The sequence below is a fragment of the Pelodiscus sinensis genome, chromosome 18 (assembly GCF_049634645.1).
Source record: "Pelodiscus sinensis isolate JC-2024 chromosome 18, ASM4963464v1, whole genome shotgun sequence".
Taxonomy (NCBI): Eukaryota; Metazoa; Chordata; order Testudines; family Trionychidae; genus Pelodiscus; species Pelodiscus sinensis.
In genome coordinates this window covers 1,209,067-1,231,981 of record NC_134728.1, presented here as the reverse complement: position 1 = coordinate 1,231,981, position 22,915 = coordinate 1,209,067, and the positions used below count along the sequence as shown (strand labels likewise).

Sequence of the window (22,915 nt, the reverse complement as noted above, 5' to 3'; positions counted from 1 at the left end):
GACAGCCGTGGTGGGCAACCTGCAGCCCGTAGGGGTTCTGTGTGTGGCTTCTGAGACATTGCACACACGGGGTTTCCTGATTCCCCTGGTTTCCATCGGGGTCGGTTTCTTCCTACTGGCGTTCCTGAAGTGGCACGCAGGTAAAGCCAGGCCCCGGGAAGGGAGGGGTGTGCTGATTGCACACAACACTGACTGCAAGAGCCATGCGCTCCCTGTGCCTCCAATCAAAACGCTGCCACGGTTCAGTCGGCCCAGCCCCAAAATTCTAGGTACACAAACGCAGCTGGCAAAACTGCCCCATCCCGTCTTGGTTACGACAATCTTACGGCGCAGGGAGATGAAAAAAGGCCACTCCCGCGGCCCCTCTCTAGCCTAGGCTGCCTGTCACAAGGCTGCGCGCTTCTCTTTCTCAACCCTTTCCCTAGACCCCTTCTTGCTCTTCACAGGCCTGCGCCTTTGCACCTGAGCCCTCTCCGGTCCTTCCTGAGGGCTGTGCCCTTTCTCCCTCCGTCTCCCACTCCTGGGACCAGTGCCTAGGGGTATCGCCCCCACTGATAGCAAAAAACTGGACCTTCAGGACGATCCTGAGCCCGTAAGACTGGGCAGCTGGCAGCGTGCCCTGAGCACCCTTACAGATTTCTACCTCAAATAAGGGACGCTCCTCGGAAAACCTCAGCAGCTGGCAACCCTTTCGGTGCCCCCTCTCCCAGAACCTACGCTCCCTTTCCCCCTCACAGGGCCGTGCCTTTGTCCTCAGCCACCTCCTGAGGCCTGTCCCTCCTCTGCCGCTCTCTTCACTCGCAGGGCCCATGTCTGGACCCCTTGCAGGGCCTGTGTACTCTTCCTCCCTGTTCCCTTCACGACTTGCACCCACGCCCTCTCTTCCCTGTCTTGCGCTCTGCCCCTTTCTCCCGCTAACCCCCCTCTGCTCTCTCACAGGACCTGTGCTCCTCTCCTTCTCCCCCTCTCATGAGGCCCACGCTCCCTCCTCTACTCAGGAGTCTCCCCGCTTCTCTGCCTCCCCCCCTCCCTGGCGCAGGACCCCCGTCCATGCCCCTCTGGGCAGGGATTTTCTCTGTGCGCCATGTGAACTACAGCCAACTCTGCCGCCCGCCTGGTGCCGCGACCGAGGAGGGGGAAGGGGGAATCTCTGCCGGCACTGGCGAGGGACACGGCGCTAAACCCCTGCGGGCCACGACCCTGCGCCCCCGCGTGGCGCTGCCTTCGGGGCCTGCATCCTAACGGCAGAGCCTCTGAGTCAGGCTCCATCCCACCCGGGCCCTTGTTCCTCTTTAATAACCGCACCATGCTCCCCGCCCTCCCTCTGCAGGCAGCCAGAGTGGCCGGCTGCCAGGGCCTGGTGCCTGCACCGCCCAGCTCAGGCTGGGCGCCTTCCCTGGCGAGTGTTAATGACTGTTGACAGAATACAGAGGCTGCCTCGGTGACATCTGCTCGGTTGGCTGCGTGCGGCAGGGCCTGACCCCAACTCCTCTCCGCACTAAGGCTGCGCCGCGAGGAAAGGACCCTCCCCCCCCACCCCGGCCTGGCCTCCCACCCACCGGCCTCCCCAGGCCCGAGTTTAAAAGCCCTGCTGGAACCACGCGCGCCTCTTCGTCAGGCAGGTAATGAGGGTAACCATGGTAACCCGGCAGAGGAAGTGTATTCTGCAGGAGACGTTAATCCGCGCTCCCTCGAGCTGGGACAGCCTGACTTTTCATTCTCACACAGTAATTAGATACCAGCTGTCAGTGCAGGGGGAAAGGCTCAGAGACTAGGGGCTGGCGGCGAGGGGGTAGGGAGGAGGGTGTTAAAGACACAGGGGTCCTTTTCATGGGACAGGGAGGGATCCCCTCGACCGGGGCAGCCACACTGGGTGTGGATGAGAACGAGAGGATGCTGCAGGGCTGTTTGCCCTGCCTCACGTCCGGCTCCTATTGCACATTCAAAATCCCTCCCGTCCCATGTGCACCAGCTGCAACCAGGCATTTATCTCACCTGTCCTTTCCTCCCTCCCTAGACACACAAGCCATCATGCATAAGCCACCCACCCACTCCTTGCAAGGGATGTGACTTCTGTTTGTTACCAATCCCTCTATCGTCCCTCCTTTATTACAGCTCCAAACACCCCCCTCCATCTTACATTGGCCTGCTTGCTTCCTGTCCTCTCTCTCATCTGCCTCACTCAGCTCTGACTTGTCCTCTGTCCTACAGATATCCGCTGTCTCTTGTTGACCATTAAACCTCAGCTCTACTTCTCATTATGGCTGTAAACCCTTATCCTCTTGTCCAGAACTCTCTCCCACCCATTACAGTGTCTCTGTCTATATAGCTCATTACATCCTGTCTTTTCATTTAGCAGACTGCTACATGTCGCCTTCTAATATCCCTATTCCCACACCATGGTTTGGGTTGTCACTGGAGGGCTGTGTGCTCGGGCAGCTGTTCAGGAGAGATTCAAATGCCACCTACAGCTAGGTTTTGTTTCTACTGGTGGTGCACATTTGCACATGCCTTGGTGCACATAAAATTTATTCCACATATGAATGGAAAAAATCTGCACATGGATGGAAAAGACTTGAGAGAACATTGCTCTGCAACTCTTAATGGTCCATCAGTGAGGTACCGTGTGATGGGGATCACTGTCATCAGAGAGAGGTGCAGCATAAGCTTTAGAGGAAGGGGCGGTGTTGAAAAAGAAAGATTAGTGTCTTTTCTCTGTGTGATGTGTCTAATGCAGCCAGCTGCCATCTGATCTCCTCCATGCTGCCATGCCAGTGACCTCTACCCTGACCCAGTGCCAGTCACCACCCTCTCCAGAGAAGTAACCAGACACTCCCTTCCCATGCTGAATGAATCCAGGCTCAGAGCATCTCTGAAAGAGACCAAATTATGAGGGGTGGGCTTTGCGTTGTATAGCACTAACTATCCATCAGCAAGAGCATCCACCTCCGACTCCGGTTAATCTGAGTTGCAAGCAAAGGACTTGCAAAGGACTGTCCTGCAAGGTACCAGGTACTCTCAAGCCCCAAGTCAATAGCCTGAGGATCCTCGGCTCCCCTCTGGTGTGGGCACAGAAGCAGCCCTGAGGCCTGAAGCTGTGAACCCGCATAGGCCAGGAGAAAGAATCCCTGCCTATTACAATGGAACAGCCAGCTCTTCCTAAGGAACCAGCTTTTTTTTCCCACAGAAAAGTAGCAAGTTTTGGGGTGGAACAATGCTAGTCCTAATGTACAAGAGGCTTAGCTGGGTGCTGGGCGGGCTTAGTGTATCCCTGTCTGCTCTGTTTGACTAAAGATAAATGCTCTCCTGGCCTTCAGACTGAGGGCTGATACCAGCTGAATTCAACTTCCTGTCAATAAAAAGCCACTTCCTGCCAATGAAGCGCTGCCTGATAGTGGCAGAGCTCTATTTTCTGTCCATACAGCAGACCCTCTACTGATATTCTTTAGTTCCCACCTCTCCTGTCTGTTCCTTCCCCACACACTGCAAAAGGGCCCGTCTCTGCCCCTCTCACTCCAAGCACCTCCCTTAAGCCCCATATTGGGAGGGGACCATTTCTGTGTCTCTCGCTGCTTGAGTTCCTAATGTCTCGTAGTGGGGTGCGGTACTGCCTGTGCCATGTGTCAGGTCTCTGACCTGCCTTTTTGTTACACTTGTATAACTTTCCAATTAAGTGCTATTGAATTGACCTGAAATTGCGTTTGCTGAGTTGAATCCTGAGCCCACAGTGATAAGTGCTGTTTCCATACACCTTTCTCCCCGCATCCCACACTCGGGGGTGCGTCTGTCTCTACTAGGGATGGAATAATATAGTCAATTAACCGATGAACTGATAAGCAAAGGCTTATAGGTTAATGCTATAGACTACTCGCATTCCCCCCCCTCTTTGCCAGTAAATTTTTTAGCAGGCTGGCCAGCAGCACGGCTCAGTCCCAGCTTGCCCTGGGTCCTGGACCTACCCTCGCTGCGGCTCTGCATTTAGGCTCTGCATTTAAAGTGTATTAGGAGCCAGGAGGGTAGGCAGCCCAGCTCGGTTCTAGCTCGTGCTGGGTCTGGGAACTCAGGCCCCACCCCCTCCAAAAAGGGACTGCCTGGGGACTATAGAATCGTCAAGTAACCGATAAGAATTCATGAGGTTAATCGACTATTTAATTAACTGATATTTAACATCCCTATTCTCTGTTAGACAACTGCCTGTCACTCCTTACTGCAAACTCCCGGTGACTTTGTCAGGCTCAGGTCAAGAGAGTCTGTCAAACACCTCTTGGAGTTATGAAGCATGCATGATGTCATCTCAGGAAGTTTTGCTTCTCTCTTAGTTGGGTTGTTTTTTTTTTTTAATTCCCTACACGTTTTATTTTATTTTCCAATCCTTGTTGTTTAGGGAAAACCTGCCTATCGGCAACTGGAATTGGGAATTTAGTGAAAAACATTTACACCTCAAGCTATCAGCCAGAGAGAGAACTGCAACCAACAGTGCAGAATCCAGTCCTGTCAAACCAGGACATAAGAATTCACTCAGCAGAGCCTGCCTGAATGCAAACTGCTCCAACCAACTTCAAACTCAGGTCCCCAAAATCTATTATGTGCGACAACGATTCATTCTTCACACCCCGCTCTCATAATGAAAGGGAGACCATTTTCAATATGAACTCTGGAAACTTTTGACCAAGATAGTGTTCTTGGTACTTGTGCATTTATGGGCAGCTGGTCCTTGATTGACTTCTGTATTTAGACTTCTACAGGGCTCTAGGAAGTTCCCTTCTTGTGGTATTTAGCGGTAGGATAAAAGCAACTTTTGCAGGGAATATGTTAAATCAAGCAGGCTCCCTCTACTGAGGCTATGAAAAAGAAGAAATAGTGCCCTAGAACTTCAGTCTTTCTTCCAGTCTACAGTGCATTGGATAAGGTGTGTGCTGTAATACAGACCAACATTAAGAAGAGAGACAGAGAAAGTTCATATGGCACCAGCCATATACTAATATAATAAAAATTGTTCATGACATTTTTGCTCTTTTCCTCTGTTTTTCCCTGAAAGTCTTTTTCTACGAATATTTTCTGATCATCTCTAGAGTTGGCTGGAAAACATAAAAAAAACCTGTTGCTAAAATTTTCATCAATTTTCTCCCCTTCTCCAACTACATCTAATAAGCCCTTGTATATCACATAATATTTTCAAACTCCTATGCAATCCTGAAGTTATAGCTGGATTCTCATTGACTTCAGTGAGAACAGATCAACCGTGTTAACCAATGAATCTTCATTACAGCCCAATGAGACAGGCAAGGATTAGTATACCTGGGGAAACTGAGGCAGAGAGAACAGACAGCTTTCCCAAAGCCACACAGTGAGTGACAGAGCTGCAGGATTAGCTTGCAAGAGTTTCTAGGTTCCCCAAGGTAGATACTTGTGAGGCAGAGATGGCTACAGTTTTTGGACTGTAAAGTTGCAGAAATATATTCCTTCTGTGGGGGTGCCAAGGTGAAATCCCAGCTACTGGGAGATGGCCACTGTTTTTAAACTGTCACAAGGCCTTTCAGAATAATTCAGACCTTAGCCTATCTTCCTCCCAGATCCTGAGTGTGAGCTGCAGTCTACAGGCTGAAAGCAAGGCCTTCTGGGAAGAGGGAAACAGGAAATTGTCCTTTTCTCTAAGCTGGCGAGAGCGATTTCAGGAGAGGAATGTGGGGAACGTTTTACAGGGCTCAGGGCTGAGATCTGTGCTAGGGTTCTTGGCTGACAGGCTGCTGTGCAAGCAGGTGAGACAGGATAGGAAGTAGCCTGGGGGCAGGGTGCAACAGACTTTTGAGGCTGGAGTAGATAGCTGTGGCTTTGCATGTCCCTGAGCAGAGGGACTGGGCTGCACTTTAGCTCTGTTCTGCTGCTACCTGGAGGTGGTGGGCAGAAACCACTACAGCCCCAGGCTTAGTGTATGTGTAGGCTCCAGAGATGGAGGATTTTTGCATTGCAGGAGAGCTAAGCGAGGCACATTCACAAAATCACCATGCTTTTATATATTTGGGAATTGAATCAACTGAGGAGCTGCCTCTCCTGCACCAGAGCTGGTGTCCCCAGTTAGGAGAGGGACCATAAGACAGTAGAACGGACTATTTAGGAGGTAATCAAATTTCATGCTGGGCTTTGGACAGTTCTAAGCTGCTTCCACAGGCCTAGTTCTGTTGCATTCAGGGAGAAGAGCTGATGCTAAGGAGCACTGTGTATATGCACAACATCTGTAGTAGCACTGTGATGTCAAAGTGAAACTACAGAGCAGAGGTAACACTGCTACAGCCGTTCAACAGTCCAGGGACAACAACAAGCAAAACTCTGTGTAAAGTAAGTTACCCCAATGCTAAAACTAATACAAACTGACCAAAGTCAAGAAACTTGGAACTAAGACTACACAACACCCTTAACTCAGCCCATAGTTCCCAGGCAATGTAACCTACATGGGTCATTCCTGGAGTCTCCCTGGGAATGGCAGGATGTAGGAAAATGCAGACTTCATCAACCTGCATTAAGCAGATTATGAAAATGTTAGCCAACACCTCCTACCACAAGGATTAAACCTTCTCATCAGCCTTGTTATCTGCTTGCTGACCAAGCAACCCACAGCTGGTTAGGCCTGAAATCATCAGTCCCCCACTAAATTAATCTCTGCTGGCCCCACACCCAGTTCCCCGATGGGGTGATGGTGATGTCTGTGAGGGAAAGGGTGTTAGACTTGGGTTGCCCTTCCCCAGGGATTGGGGGGTGCATTCTCTCTCTGATGACACAGAAAACATGTATTGTTCTGCTAGATTCACCTTTGGAAGGCTTTGTGAACATAAGCGATGGACTTTAAAAGTCATATTGTGTGTGAACAAAAACTTAGATTCTGCAGAAGTTGATGGCACGCTCCAGGAACAGATTCCTAGTCAACATGGGCAAGTTTGTGTTTCAAGTTAAAGGAGGGTAATATAATTAATGCAAATGAACATGGGTTTATGAAAAATAGATCCTATCAAACTACCGTGATCTTTTTTTTTATAAGATTACAAGTTGGTAGATAAAAGTAATAGTGTAGCCACAATACACTTAGCTTTTGACTTGGTACCATATATTTTGATTAAAAAACTAGAATGAGATAAAATTAATGTGGCATGCATTAAATGGATTAAAAACACGCTGATTGATAGGCCTCAAAATGCAATTGTAAATGGAAAATCATCACTGGATAGTGTGTGACCAGTGGGGTCCTACAGGGATTGGTTTGTAGCCCTAAGCTTTTTAATGTTTTTATCAGTGACCTGGAAGAGAACATAAAATCCTCAGATAGTTTGCAGATGATCCACAAAATAGGAGGAGTTATAAATATTGAAGAGGAAGATCATTGATTCAGAGTCTCAACCCGTGGTACGGGAAGTCTGGGAGGTACGTCCACACAACTGAAATCTGGAGAAAACTGAATTTTTGTTTTAAGTTTGACAGCGCTTTATTATTTTTGTACTTTTTATACCCAAAAATGTCAATCGCCTGCCCAGCTACGATTAAGTTGTTTAAACAAATGTGTTGCAACAGTCGAAAAAAAATGTGTGTGTCTGAAAAGTGTAGGTACTGGGGATACTTACTTTTTTTTTTTAAGGGGTACTTTATAAAAAAAACGTTGAGAAACACTGATTCAGAGCAGTCTTGATTGCCTGGCAAACTGGTCACAACCAAATAATATGCATGTTAATATGTCTAAATGTAAATATACAGATCTGGGAACAAAGAATGCAGGCCATAGTTACAGGATGGGAGGACTCTATCCCGGAAAGTAGTTACACTGAAAAGATTTGAAGGTGGTGGTGGATAATCAGATGAACATGAGCTTTAAGTGTGATGCGAACGCAACCCTAGAATGCCTAAACAGGGAAGAATCTCAGCTCTGTATTTAGCACTCGTTCGACCACTCGTATATTACCGGTTGTGGCGCCCAACATCCAGGAAGGATGTTGATAAACTGGAGAGGGTTCAGAGAAGAGCCCCAAGGATGACTAAAGGATTAGAAAACATGCCATGCAGTGATAAATTGAGCTTTTGGAGTCTATTTAGCTTAACAGAGAGAAATGTAAGGGGTGATTTATTAAAGCCAATAAGTACCTATATGGAGAACAAAGTTATAAGGCGATCCAGTGGCTGGAACCTGAAGCTAAACAAATTCAGACTGGAAAGACGGTGAACATTTTTAACAGTGACAGTCATGGACCACTGGAACAATTTACCAAGGGCCCTGGTGGATTTTTTACCACTGGAAACATGTCTGTCGAGACTAGAGGTTTTTCTAAATGCTCTGCCCTAGGAATTATTTTGGGGGAATTGTCTGGCCTGTGCTATATAGGGCCTTAGAGCAGATACTCACAATGGTCTCTTCTGGCCTTGGAATCTGGGAGTCTCTCCATGATAGGCTAAGAATGTGGGAAAACAGAGCTCTAGCATGCTATACAATGCTGACTGCTACAACCTGGTAATCTGTCTATAAAGACTCCTTCCCCCAGATCTGAAATAGTCCATTGCTGTGGGACCATATTCAGAGCAAGAACGAAACACAATAGGGTAGGCACAGGGGCAATATGGCAGCCATAAACCTGACTTTCCTGTAGCTTGTTGTGTGGTTTTTCTTTGAAACATGATGGTTATCGAGAGCAGAAGGAAGAGTATGAAGGGAGCAGGCAATCCAAAGGGGGCAGAGAAGACAGACAATTACAATAATCTGCCGTCCCCGTGGAAAATAAATTGGCAGCTGACAGGTTATACTTTGTACAAACAGAAGCTTTGCAGGAGAAGTGAAGACTCCAGAGGGGCCAATTGGCAGGTTAATTAGGATGAAGCAAGGGATTAATGAAAATGTTTAAGAAACGGGGTTTGAGATGCAAAAGACTCAGAAATACTTGCTCCAGAGGAATCACCTCTGCTTTGGGGGAGGAGGCAGGAGGGTGGAATAGCAGAACAGAGAATGGCCAACACGGATGTCTTTGAGAACCAAGGAAGGGATGGGGGATTCCCAAGGAAGGAGCAGGGAAGTTCAGGGAAGGACCCAGTTGTGTCTTATTTTTCTAGAAATATACTGGCTGCGTCCCTCCCCCAGTAAGACCAAAAAGGCATCAATAATGCAGAATAGTCTCTCTCCAGGTAGCTGGCATGCAGCCTCCCACGGCCAACCAGTAGGCTATCTGTTTACCTTGAAGAGACGGGGCAGGAGGAAAGCAATTAAACTGGAGCTGTGATTAGGGCTTGCAGACAAGGGCTTGCATTAGCAATGCCTGGGCTCCTGTAACTGTGCTGGCTGTGGCTGAGGCAGGCCTGCTCCACCACCCCCTGCTCAGCGCTTTCCTGGTACAGCACAAGCATGACTGATGCTCTCTGTCCCACACAAGCTCCGAGAGCTCCGAGGTAGGAACCAGTTGCTAAGAGACAGGACTGTACTTTCCAGCCCACATTCAGACCTTTGTCACCAGCTCAAGGGCTTTTGCTGGATCAAAACACACTGTGCAGGTGAGAAAAAGCCAGGCAGCCTCTCTCCACAGCTAGTCAGCTCGCATGAAAAAAATCACATGGTTCCAGTTAGGGGAACCACTCCACAGGCATCAAAACCGATGATGGGAATAAAGAATCTTAAAGCGCTGGTAAGGAAAGGGGCGGGGGATGCAGAAACACACATCGCCCTGCAGCAAAGCGGCCTTCTTATTCCTAATGCTGCAAGATTCAAAACAGCGCTGCTCTGCAGCCTACTGGAGCCCGGGATCAAAGGGGTGATACCTGCAGCCCCAAAACCCAGGGGGCTTTGGAGATCCAGGCAAGACAGGTGACTGGGTGATTCTAGGAGTGGGGATGGAGGCTGGTATTAAGACACGGATCCTTTTGTTTCTAGGTCACTCACTCAAATCCATCCCAGGCCAGACTGGTAGTTAGTCCCCAGTGAAAAACCGTGAAAAACAACGAATGGTCCCGTAGCACCTTGGAGACTAACAACACATCTAGGTGGGATCATGGGCACCACACAAAAGCTCGTGACACCATCTACCTTGTTTGTGTGTTAGTCTGTAAGGTGCTGCAGGACCATGCGTTGTTTTTTACGGTTTTCCAGTCACAGACTAACACGGCCCCCCCTCTGAGACTTTTAGTCACCCACAGGACTAGGGGTTGGCTTTGTTTTAGAGTGGCTTGGGAAACGTGGGTTTGACGTGTCTCTGTCCACTTCACTGGACACAAAGCCACACCGTAAAACTCCACTGCATCGAGCCGTCTCTCCAGAGAGCCCAGGACAGAATGGGCCATGGACACTGAACTGCCCTCTCCCCCCTCCGCAGTGGTCCCTCCAGGTCAGGATTACGGGCTGTAAGAAGCCAGGCTGGAGGAAGCTAGCCCCACGTCTATCCATGCTATTTCTAGTGTGTGGGCAGAGATCCTTGTCCCTCCCCGGCTGCCAAGCCAACACTGCACAGCCAGTGAAAGAAACAAATTATACTGCATCTAGTCCTGAATCCTCGCTCCTTGCACCATGGTGGCAAAACCTAACCCCCCGCCTTTTAAACTCTGAGTGACGGACGGGTGCACCCTGCTACACAGTAAAGGTACCTCCCACCTCCCTAAAGCTAGCGACCCTTCTCCCGACACACACGCACACACACACACTGCAGCTATTTTCTTTTCAAATAAATTGCTACTGTTTTGTTGGCAACCCCGCTCAGAGTGGAAGTCAGCAGTGTTCCCATAAAGAAGCTGATTCTGGCCAACAGGTCCCCTCTGTACCACCCATAGCGACAATCAGCTAATTAGACTGACAGGACACTGAAACTCATGGTGGCTTTGGCCCATCCTCAATGCAGTTCTCAGGGAGGGGCACAGCTCATATGAGAGCAGGGGAAGGCAACTGCTAAGTCGTGCTAGAGCAAGGATCCAAAGGCGAAGCGAAATAAATATACATTTTTCTGTCACAGCCGCACAGACAAGTTTCTGTGAGGCTAAAAAGTCAACACAGGTGGATACACGGAACCTCCATTAATATCCCTCCATCCATCTTTGTACCTTCCCAGACATTTGTTTGTCCACAAAGCAAATTTACACACTGCCCCAGTCTGCTCTAGTGGAACAGCCAAAACAATTTCATTTCTTTCCGTTTACCTGAGAGCCTCGTGCTGATAATGGTTTGGGCAAACAGACCCTGAAAGGGCGCCCCACGAAACAAGTTTTAGTGGCCTCTGCTGGGCTTTGTTGCTATCCTTTACCACTGATTGGATCACCTTCCTGCTTAAAATATAGGAAAGCTCCTTTGGGTCAGGAGTCTGGAAAGATTGAGAGGAGAGAGAGACCTGAATTATGCTTATAATATACAGGTTCTCTTGCTTCCAGCATGCTCAGTGCCTCTTTCTCCCTGGGTGAACACTGCCTGTAACTAGCACCATTTCAACAATGGTGTTTCTGATTGGAGTGGGACTTTCTTTCTCTCGTTTTAATTTTATTGTAACGGGCCTTTACAAAAGTTTTGCGTGTGGCTGCTTTTTTTCTTCTTCTTGAAATCAATTGCCAATCAAGGGAAGAGAGCCATTTTTTTTGCATTAATTGCAAGTGATGGAATCAGATGGCTTGACTAGTTTTGGAAGGGAGCTCCTTGTCCAAGATCCTGCCTGTCGTACGCTGGGCAACACCAGTGAAATCAATGTAATTGTGTAGCATGCAAAATTTAGAGAAGGGTCTGTATTTTTTTTTTTATTTGTTCAGTCAGCCAGACCTGGGAGGACTGCATGACTTAGTGAGCTACAAAACTTTTCACTTGTAGGCTGCAAGAACAACTGCAGCCCAAGGTGGTGGCAGTGATCAAAAACTGTTACCACCCGGTGGCTGTTTTGGAACTGGACCATATGCATATCGTAAAGTTAGCCAACACAACTGCTACCAGCAGGTAACTTGTTGGAAATCTTGGCAGAGATGCCAAGGACTGAATGAGCCATGGCAGGTCAGGACTGAGATCCAGTTGGGACAGTCACTAGCTCTCTTTTGTGGGGAGAGAACTCCATTCTCCAAGGCCACCAATTCTCTTTAGACACACAGAACGCCAAGGCTGTGTAAATTCAGCCAGCAAAAATATCAGAGACTGTTGTTGTTTACCATGAATAAGCCCTTCATTAATGTGACCCTTATTCCTGAAAACTGCTCAGGGTAAAAATTGCAAATGATTCTGAGCAGACACAGGGAGTTGGCTCTGGATGGCATATAGGGATCACACTGGACCTGGGTTATAGGCAGAGTTGTTGACTCGAGTCCCACGACTTGAACTCGAGTCCGACTTAAGTCTCCTAGGTGACTCAACTTGAGACTCGACTCGGGTTCATTACTTGAGACTTGAGACTTGCTAATTTTGTTAAATCGACTGGGTGAAAAAATTGTCCGAAAATGCCGATATTGATGGCTTGTACAAAAGTGACTTGACATTTTTTAAATTAAGACTTGAGACTCGACTTGGGACTTGACTCGAAAGTGACTTTAGGGACTCGAGACTCGACTTGGTCTTGACAATGACGACGTGAAGACAACACTGGTGATAGGCTCATGCATTTTGTCAGTATTGTGCCAGATTATCAAATGCACTTCTAAATGTGAAGCTGCTCATCAATTATATGGGAAGAGTCAGTCCCACAGTGCATCTTTAGGTCTGTTTTTCCTTAGGTTGGACATGAGGAAAAACTTCCTAATTGTCTGGGTGGTTCAACACTGGAATAAATTCCCCAGCGAGGTTGTGGAATCTCCATCTCTGGAGGTATTTAAGAGCAGATTAAACATCTATCAGGGATTACCTAGATCCGTAGCTGGTTTGTTATCACAGTAGTATCAGAACTAGTTGGACACCACAGATCTAGATGGTGCCTGTATAACTACCCATAGGCAGATTTGAATCTGAAACCTCTAGAGCTCAGTGTAGGCACTGCTATAGCTTGAGCTAGAAATCCAGCTGGCTCACAGATCAGGCTGTAGAGCTCACTCATTCTTATCTCTTGCTCTAACAGGTCTATGTCACTCTACAGTACAGGGACCCACACCTACTAGGTGTGCGAGTTACACTAGGTCTTGCTGTGAGGGCAGGGGACTGGACTTGATGACCTTTCGAGGTCCTTTCCAGTTCTAGTCTTCTATGATCCTCGCTATCAAGCTTTTCATAGAGGGTATAGACTGGGTGTGTGGCAAGTAAGTTTGTGTTAAATAGTAGGCCATTTCTCAGCTCATGACTTAGCAGCCATTCGTACCTCCTGAATCTTTCATTTTCTGTTATCTTTGTTGTTTTTTAATCCAGACCAAATGACGATCACAAGAAGCCATTAGTTACAACAGTGAAAACTTCTGTAGAGTAAAGTTCTCAGAGGTTATGCCAGGGTGGTTTTAGGAGTGCACCAAATGACCACATTAGGGAATACTTGTACCAGGGAAAAAGTGGCCTTTATTAACCACTAGGTCTGCTTCCCTTCTATCTGTCTGGCTTCCCTAACCTAGCTTGTTCCTACTATGCTATACCAGCATGAGATCTGCTGGGTTTTAGTGTTCATGCAGCAACTAAGATGTTTTTAGGCATATATTGTAATGGCCTGCTTATAGCGAGTCCAAAGTGCCTACTCTCCTGCTGAGGAAAGGCCATCATCCTCTTGGTCTTTCTCCTCCATTTATGATGCTTCCCTTTTAGTTTAATATCACTCTTGAGGGATCTCTGAATGTGTCATTCTGACATGATTTCAAAACACCTCTACTTTCTGGGGAGCCTGCCTTGTAATATCTAGGTGGGCTCTGCGTGCAGCCGAGAAAACCCTGCCATCATAAATGCCCTTAGCCTTTTATTACTGTCTGGGATGGACTCTGGGACCTTATAGCAAACTCTGCAGGGGTAAGAGGAAGTGAAGAGAAGCAAAAGCAGCTACCACAGAGCCTGAACCTTCCAGGGCCCAGTGCAACACCCAAAGGGCCAGTCTACTATGAAGCAATCCCGTGTCTGCTCTGGTGGTCCGATTTGACTCACTTTGTAACCCATATCAGAGGCTGCCAGAATGAATATATCCTGCTAGGTTGGCCAGTGTTCCGTAGCTGTGACAAGCGCACACCACACAGGGTGAAGAATAGCATTGATTTACAGCGTGTGTATATCCACTCCTGCAGCTAATACCCAAACCAAAGGCTGGGTCTAACCTTCCCCCTAGCACCTGGTGCTACATGAAAACAAATCAACACTTCCAGCTGTCACTAGAAATGTCGTATTTTTCCTTACACGATATCTCCATCTCAACATACATCTATAGGAAAACCCTGTCCAAAGGACGCTGAGTACTTAGGGCACGAGAAACATGAGACTATAACGAAAGCCACATTTAACTTCTCGTCATGAACAGAACTCTCATGGTTTTGAGACAAGACCAGAGATGTGCAAGACCGGCTGGATAATGGATACTGGGGTTCAAGCACTGATACATGAGTACTAACAGACCAGTAACACATCAGCCTATTACAATTCATAGTAGTTGAGCAGTGAGAAGCAGCACCTCTCGCTGGGCCACAAGATGGTCTCCCGGGATAGGACAGGGTAGTTTTGCTCACTGCGCTGGCGTACCTAGAATGTGCGGGGGTGCCGACTGAACCGTAGCAGCGCTTTGATTGGATGCAGAGGGAGCGCCTGGCTCTCGCAGCCAGTGTTGTGTGCAATCAGCATTCACTTCACTTCACGTGCCCTTGCTTTAAAGTGCGTGCCACTTTAGTAACGCCAGTAGGGAAAAACTATGCAGATGGAATCCAGTGGAATCTAGCAACCTTGGGCGTGGGCAACAGGAAACAATATTTCCTGGGCCACACGCAGAACCCCGATGGAGCACATGTGGCCTGCAGGTTGCCTTCTAGACTGCCCGCAAGGTACCAAATTTCCTACCCTGGCTAGGACCTCATTTCTTTGGTTTTTGCTGTGTGTGTTAAATGACCTGAATCTTCCGGACACTCATCTGGGAAAGGGAAATCCAAACTCCCTGTGCCAGACCTCGCTGCTGTCTCTATTCCCAACCCATTTATCACTAAAAAGACCACCATCTGCTGTGACCATCACCTAAGGCAGATGCCCACTTCTCACTGTACAGTCTTATTTTTCAAACCACCCAAATCTGATTAGGCCTGCTCTGATAAAAGGCATGAAGGAGGGAAAGTTACTCAAGAGAGAAAAGAACCACATGTTCACCGTGTTTTAGCCACAAATGCACAGAAAACACTTATGTCAATTAGGAATAAACAAGGTCAAAAGGAACACTAATAACCACCCACCCCTTGAGAGTGGCCCTGACTCCATCATTAGGAGAGGCCTTAACCCCACCAGTGGCCTCCACACATTCTTTTGCTCTTCTCAACTTTTCACTCACCGTGCTACATATTTCCTGTGACAATCTGCAGATACTGGAGAGCAGCATGCAGAACCTCCTCCCCCACCAACTGCCCCCCCCCCCCCAGTTGCATTTTGACTATGCTTACTCCTTCCCTGGGTCCCAAGTCCCAGGATAGTCATGAGCACATTAAGACTTTGACAGATGCACTTGGAGAAGGAAGACTAGAGGTGTCAGATAGATGAGTAGCCTGACGAAGAGGACTCAGTTGAAACACCAATCCAGAAGTGTTTGGAAAGTGCACCAAAATGAAGATAAACCAGAACATGCACTTTATTGTGGAGCAGAGTGCTAGTATCGGCTTCATAAATTATTTGACTGCACATACGTGAATAATGAAATGCCCCCATCTATACAAAACTAGCGAAGAGGACGGAAAGATGCAGAACCACTGAATTTTCACCAACTAAAGAAAAACCCTGTCAAGTTATTTTTAAATTGTTCAGATATTCCAAACAAAACAAAAAATAGCAAATGAATCAGCTCAAAATCTTTCACTGGATTTGCAACATAATGGTTGCTCTTAGTTAACTGAGCCCCCAAAAAGGGGGGAGAGGAGGCAAACAACAAATTCTACAGATTTGACACCCTAAGATTCAAGGGGGAGCAGCAATGAAGCTAGTGTCTCCATCCAATGCCCTCAGTTTTCACTTCTTACAGGATTAGTCTCTGGCAAATGTGTTACATGGTCCCATTGAAAATTCAGCAGTCTCCTGCGGGTGTGCCTGTGTTTTGTTTGTTGATGTATGGCAGTCTAGGTGTGTCTAGTATTTGTAGCCTGTAGGGACTGGAATAGAGAAGTTGGGGATCTAGACAGTCTCCCTGTTGAGCGCTCATCGGGACATGAGGCTTTAGGGGAGCCCGGGGCTTGCACTGGTCTCTTTGAGCCATCAGGTGTAAGGACCTGGCTGTGCACCACAAAAGGAGGGGAGGACTCGCTAATTAACAGCAGAGTCTAGGGAGTCTGGCCTGGCCTCTCTGGGGTCCCATGACTCTGCAGCACTGGAAAGATCAGGCCAGTGGCTTGAGAGGCTCTTGGGGAGCTCGCAATGTGCTGTGTCTGGGAGGGGGCGTTTCTCGCGCACTCAGCCAGAGCAGGGTTGGGTGGCTTTGAGGAAAGAGGGGGGGGGGGCTGCCTCCCAAAATGTCAGGAAACATTTGCTGTGGCGGGGCTAGAGGCGGGGGTCGGAGGAGGAGGGGAAGCGAAATACTGACCCTTCCCCCTCCCCCCGGAGCGAGGCAGGCCAGATGGGAGGTAAATAGCGCGTTTAGCAGCCTTGGCCACAGATGGGCTGCCCTCCATGGCAGCCTCCGCCTGTCCTCTCCATGCCGGAGCCTGGGAGCGTGTGCATAGCAAACACTGCACCCTCACAGCAGCAGCGGCGGCAGCGGCAGCAGCAGCAGCGGAGGGGGGGGGGGGCATGCCCAGCCCACAGCACCCGGAGCCCTGCTCTGCCCACGGAGCGGGGCCGGAGGCTCCCCGCGGGCGGGCCCGGCAGCCGCAGCCGCGTCTCCAAGCTGCGCGCAGGGGCCGCGGGACGCACGCCCCCGTGGGCTGCCAGGCGCCTCCGCGCTGGGGCAGATGGTGCAAAGGACGGGGAGGGAGGGAGCGAGCCAGCCCCACGCTGGGTCCCCCGCCCCCTCCCCGCCGGAGCGGGAGGGGCCCCGGCGAGGGGGGGTCACCTCCTGCTCCCACCAGCTGGAAGCGCCACGGTGCCTGCAGCCGGGGCGCGGGCAGGCGGCGGCTGGCGCGCCCCCCGGCCGGGCAGGGCAGGGAACAATGGCTCCGGCGGGGCTGGCGTTTGCCCGGGACAGCAGCCTGCTGGGAGGCGGGGGGAGGGGATGCAACCTCCAGCTGGGCTCTGCCCTGCGCCGTCGCCCCAGCAGGGCAGGAACAATGAGGCTCCCGCAGGGGAGTTTCCCGGGACTGCAGCCCGCGGGCAGGCGGGGTGGGCACGGCCCCGCTCCAGGCGCTGCCCCCCTCCCCCAGCGGGGCCGGGTCACCAGCGACAGGCGCCGCGGGACAGCAGCCTGCGCAGAGGGAGGGGCGGGCTGGGCTCCAGCCTGGCCCGGGTCAGCGGGGGCGGGGGCACTCGGCCTGGCCGGGGGAGGGGGGGGGTGCCCGCCTCCTCCCTCCCCACCGCACACACGCTCTGCCCTTGGCTGCAAAGCGGCCTGCGCTGGCGGGGCGGGTGGGAAATGCAGGGCGGGCGTGACCGGGCAGGACCTGCGGAGGGACTGGGTGGGAGGAGGTGCAAGGATCCGAGTGGGAGGGGGCGCAAGGGGGCTCCCGAGCCGCCCCCCTCCACGCCGCGTGGGCTGCACGGGAGCCGCAGAGTCTGGGGGCCGGCCCTCGTGTGCGCTCGCCAGGGACTGACACCCGCCCCGGGGGCTCTGCTAGTCTGCGCCCACCGCGGGGAGGGGAGGGGGCAGGTGCAGTGACCTGGGGTGGGGGGAAGGGCTCTCCTCCCCCTCCTCCAAAAGAGGGAGCTACCGCCCCTCATCGCTGCTTAGCAGCTGGGAGGTACCGGCTGGACCGGATGGGGCAGGCGGGGGGAGGGGAGGGTGCGTGTGAGGGGGTTTCCTCCCCCGGCCTGGATGGCTAACCTAATCTGCATCCTCCCCCCGTGGCCAGACCAGCGGCTGGGAGACAGGCTGGCCCTGCCCAGCCGGGGCTGGCTGGCCCGCGCCTAACGCGTACCCCTCCCTAGCCAAAGCCACGCATGGGTGGGTAGCGGATGGGCAGCTCAGGTTGGACGTGATCGGACAGGGGTGGGGAGGGGGCTGCTTCAGCTGTTCCCGCCCCGCCGCCCCCCATGCAGCCCCTGCCCAGCGGCTGGGAGGGGCGGGCAGCCCTTGCTCCGCAGGGAGCGGGGTCCTGCGGGAAGCCCTGCCCCACGCCCCCCACCCTGCAGTGGGGTCTGTCTGCAACTCAGCAGCGCAGCTGGGGGGGGGGGGGGGGGGGCTGTCCAGACAGGGGCGTGGGGCGGCTATTTTCTAATGGGGCGCACGGGGCGGGTGTCTCGCCCCCCATGGGGCATGCGCGCTCCTTTGCACCCTGCTGGGTGTCTGGGATATGCCAGCTAGTGCTGATGGGACAGGGGCCGGGATGGCAGGCTGGGGGGGGGGGGGCTGGGATGCTGGGGGGGGGGGGGGGCTGCCCCGCAGCGGGTCTCTGCTCTGGGCCCCATTCCGGGGGGGGGGGCAGGCTGCGGGAGGGGAGGACACACAGACACAAGACAGACAGACCGAGCCCCCGGGGCCCGGCGCGCACTAACCGTTCCCGTTTTCACCGGCACATACACCACTTGACCCATCTTCGCCGCCTCCCGGGTGCCGCTGCCCAGCCGGAAGCCCTTGGACCGGACCCAGAACTGGAACTTGCCTTTCTCCCCCCCGCCGGAGCCGCTGCCCGAGCCGACTCCCCCCTGCAGCACCTCGGCGATGCGCTGGTACTTGCTCCGGGTCACCGTCTTGGTTTTGGCCGAGTCCCCGTAGGTGCGGAGGCACCAGTCCCGGAACTGCCGCCCCAGCTCGCTGTCCCCGGGGCGGCTCCCCCGCAGCAGCAGCGGGGGCTTCGGCATCCCGGCCCGCAGGCAGCGCCCGAGCCCCTGTCCCGGGCTGGAGACGGCAGCGAGCCCGGCCGGCCGCGGCGCTGCGCCCTGCCCTGCCCGGCCGGCGGAGCGGGAGCCGGGACGGGCTGCGGGGGCGAGTCCCCGGGAGGGGCCGCGGCGGGGCGGGCGCGGGGGGGGAGCGCGGCAGCCGGACAGCGACCCAGCGAGCCGGGCGGAGGGAGGCACCGGCGGCGCCAGCAGCAGCCGCCGCTCCTGTCACAGGATCACAGGCGGCTCCGGCTCGTCCCCCTCCCTCCCCCCGCCCGTCCCTGCCTCCTCCGCCCCCCTCCGGCCGCCTCCTCCTCTCCGCGGGATCCCACCTGTTAGAGCCGCGGCGCGGCCGCCTCCCGGGGCCCCGGGGGCCGCCTCCCCCTCCCGGGGCCGGGGCGTGCGGGGGCCGGGCCGGGCGGCCCACGGGGGGCCGGGCGCGGCAGCACGTGGGGGAAGGGGGCGCCCGGGGAAGTCGGGGAGCGGGCCCGGGGACCTTCGGCGCAGAGCAGCTTCCTCTTTCGCAGCGGCGCACGTGTCCCTGGCCCGGGCTGGGCCCGGGCGGAGCGCGGTCTCTGCGGGACGGGGTGCCAGTGGGGGGGAGGGGGGGCGGAGCAGGCACCTGTCCAGCTTCTCCGGCTGGGACGCGGCGCCCACAGGCCGGCGCCGACCCTGGGAGTAGCAGGGTCCCCCAATCCTGTAAAATAATCGTTCCAAACAGGGGGGAGCTTCCCCCACCCTTCGGGGCCCTGGCCCCCTAGAAACCACGGGGAACCGCTTCCAGTAGCCCAGGGCTGCCAAACTGTCCCAAGAGACTCAGACAAAATCCAGGCCCTAATGTCTGCCTGGTCCTGCTCCAAATCGTCCCAGGGCATGGACCCTTAAACAGACCTGAGCTAGCCCTGCAGACCCTGGCTTTTCACCCACCCCTCCAGGAAATGCCCCCCCCCCACACACACACACACTCAAGAACCTTCTTCAATCTACCAAGTTACCATAGACCCCTAGAGCAAAGTGGGACTGGAATGGCCGGGTTGGAATTAGCCCTTTTTGGGCCATTCCTCAATACTGTGATCAATTGATGGATGACATTGACAGTATAATCAAGATTAGCACCATATTCGGCCTGATTTCTGTTTCCAGTGCCAACCAGAGGGGTCAAGAAACAAAGGTCTATCGGAAACCTAGCCTGCAACCTCATGCCCTGTAGCTCTAGGGGAGAAAAACAGTCTTGTGGGTAAGCCACAGGGCAGAGTGAGATTTACTGGCTAATCATAGCTCTGCCACCGACAGAATGAGTGACCATGGGAAAGTCACTTAATCTGTCTCCCTCAGTTTCTATTGGTAAAATGAGGGTGAGTATAGCAGTCTCAAGATCTGAAAAAGCCTTTGACTTGGAAGGAAGACGGGGATTATATTTTATTACTATTTATCAGTATAATAGACTGCCCACAATTTTTTGATACATTGAACCAGAACAGGCCTTATACTAAATGCACTCCAGGCAAGGAACATCTTCTGCCTCCCCCTATTCGTTAAGCTTTTTAGTACCTTACTTGTATTGCCTTGTCGCCCGTCTCACAGCGTTGATGCATGATTTGAGGGCTCGATTGTACTCCGTATACACTCCTAGGATGTATCCATCTGAGAGCCCGGTGCCCCCCAACCCCAACCCCCCAGGGGGGGTCACCTCGGTTGTCTGTAGGGATGTAAAATCCCATTTAATTGGTTAACTGGGGGACGAGTGGGGCCTGCTGGACTGGAGAAGCCCACAGCCAGCAAAGAGCTGCCCCAGCCCCCACCAGTTAGGCCTCACCCATTAAAGTTAACCATTTACATCCCTCATTGCCTGCCCCTACAGCTAACACTGCCTGGGTAATTAATAAGACAGGTGACTTGCTATAAAGTAGACCTGACCTAATGGAGGACAGAATCAAACTATTAATTCAAGTTTGGATCTTTAGTCTTCTCCTTCTGCCTGATCTTCAACAGGCCTCTCGTGGAGCTTTTGCTGAAAACCAGCTGTGAGCCTTGGCAGATTTGGCTGTCCCTGCCCGACCACCTGCTGTTTGCAAACTTCATAGATTCTGGGGGGAGAGGGAGCCATGGCACCTCTGACGTAGAAATAGCCACCTAAAGCACAGCACAGACCGCAGAGACTCTCCCGTCCCTCCGTTACGGTATCACAACAATCTGCAGCCACGGTTGCCCGTATGGGGCTCATTAGGGGCAGGAGCAACTTTTGAGTCACAAAGAGCACAGAATTCAGACCCCTCTCCTCCAGGAGTGCAGGCCTCCATCCCTTGAGCTAAAAGACGGTGCTGTTCGTTGGACCTCTCAGACACATCTGAATTGTTCTAATTCTAGGCCACAAAGGCTGGCTGTGCACACTCACTTAGTCATTATGTTATCAAAGAGAGGGGGTGGGAACTTGTGGGGAAGTTGGGAAATGAATGTAGAGTACCAGAGAACCATTTGGGGCACACAGAAATTGAGCTAAGAACATAACAACATAAGAACGGCCGTACTGGGTCAGATCAAAGGTCCATCTAGCCCAGTAGCCTGTCTGCCGACAGTGGCCAGCACCAGCACCAGAGGGGGTGGACCGTAGACAATGATCAAGCAATTTGTCTCGTGCCATCTGTCTCCAGCTTCTGACAAACAGAAGCCAGGGACACCATTCCTACCCCCTGGCTAATAGCCTTTTATGGACCTAACCTCCATGAATTTATCTAGATTTTCTTTAAACTCTGTTATAGTTTTAGTCTTCACAGCCTCCTCTGGCAAGGAGTTCCACAGGTTGACTACGCGCTGTGTGAAGAACTTTCGCTGATTAGTTTTAAACCTGCTACCCATTAATTTCATTTGGTGTCCTCTAGTCCTTATATTATGGGAACTAATGAATAACTTTTCTTTATTCACCCTCTCCACACCATTCATGATTTTATATACCTCTATCAAGCTGGAGGTGAAGGGATCAGGAGTTGGACAGATATGGAGGAAGAGGGGAGTAGAAACGGGATGAAAGAAGAGTTTGGGTAAAGCTCAAATATGGGTAGGAACGGGGGGATGCTAGTGGGTCCATTCCAAATGTGGTGTGATGGAATAAAAAGGCAAAAAGTAATTACAGGTGCTAACTATGTCTGTGCTTAATGGGCGCTTCTTAAATCAAAGCAACCAGAGTCAGTCGTGAAATACCTAATTCCAAACACTGTTGATCTTACTGTATGGGCCTCTGTGCAGCATGGACTCGCCCTGTCCCACTAGGCTCAGCATAAAATCTGGAATGGATATATAGAGCAAAGCCTTATCTATTGTTCTTCCAAAGATGCCCAAGATAGGAAGCCTGGAAGGGAATTCCTCAATACACTGTAAGATTGTGATTGGTCACTACCAATAAACCAGACAAACCACAGAAGTACCGTAACAAAGTGGCAAGGGCAGGCTGGGTTGGTGGAAGTGGAAGGAAGACATCATGGAAAAAAGTTTGTGCAAAATCATGACTCAACAACCAACTTCCCTGCAAAGAAGGTCTTGCATCCCACATCAAATGCACCAGGCCATAATGCAGACCAGCTGAGCTCCATGCCAAGGAGTGGCAGGCATGAAAGAGAAAGATAAGAAAGAAAAACAAAACCCTTTTCATAAATTGGCCATGGGAGCAGGGAGGGTGGTCGCTACTGGACAGGATGGTAGAGGAGGTAATGGAGCACCAGAGTCCTGCTGTTTAGCAGAAGGTGTTTCGTCAGATGGGGAGAAAGGAGAAACTTTACTTTTGCTAATACAATTCAATGGGCGTGTTTGCATTGTAATGATACAGGAGGGGGGTGTTGTTCTCTTCGCAATGATCAGACCCTTTGATTGAGATAAATGACGTAGTTTTCTGCCTTAGGA

At 51.8% G+C, this 22,915-nt stretch overlaps 1 protein-coding gene across 1 annotated transcript in view; it reads right to left on the bottom strand.

The window, feature by feature from the left end:
- The window catches only part of NOL4L (nucleolar protein 4 like), a 114,313-nt gene extending 95,035 nt beyond the window's left edge, over positions 1-19,278 (bottom strand). The window contains exon 1 of the mRNA XM_014570850.2: positions 18,698-19,278. Within this exon, the coding sequence (XP_014426336.2) occupies positions 18,698-19,003 (306 nt within the window). The 5' untranslated portion in view covers positions 19,004-19,278. The remainder of the gene's footprint in view (positions 1-18,697) is intronic.
- Positions 19,279-22,915: the final 3,637 nt, after the last annotated feature.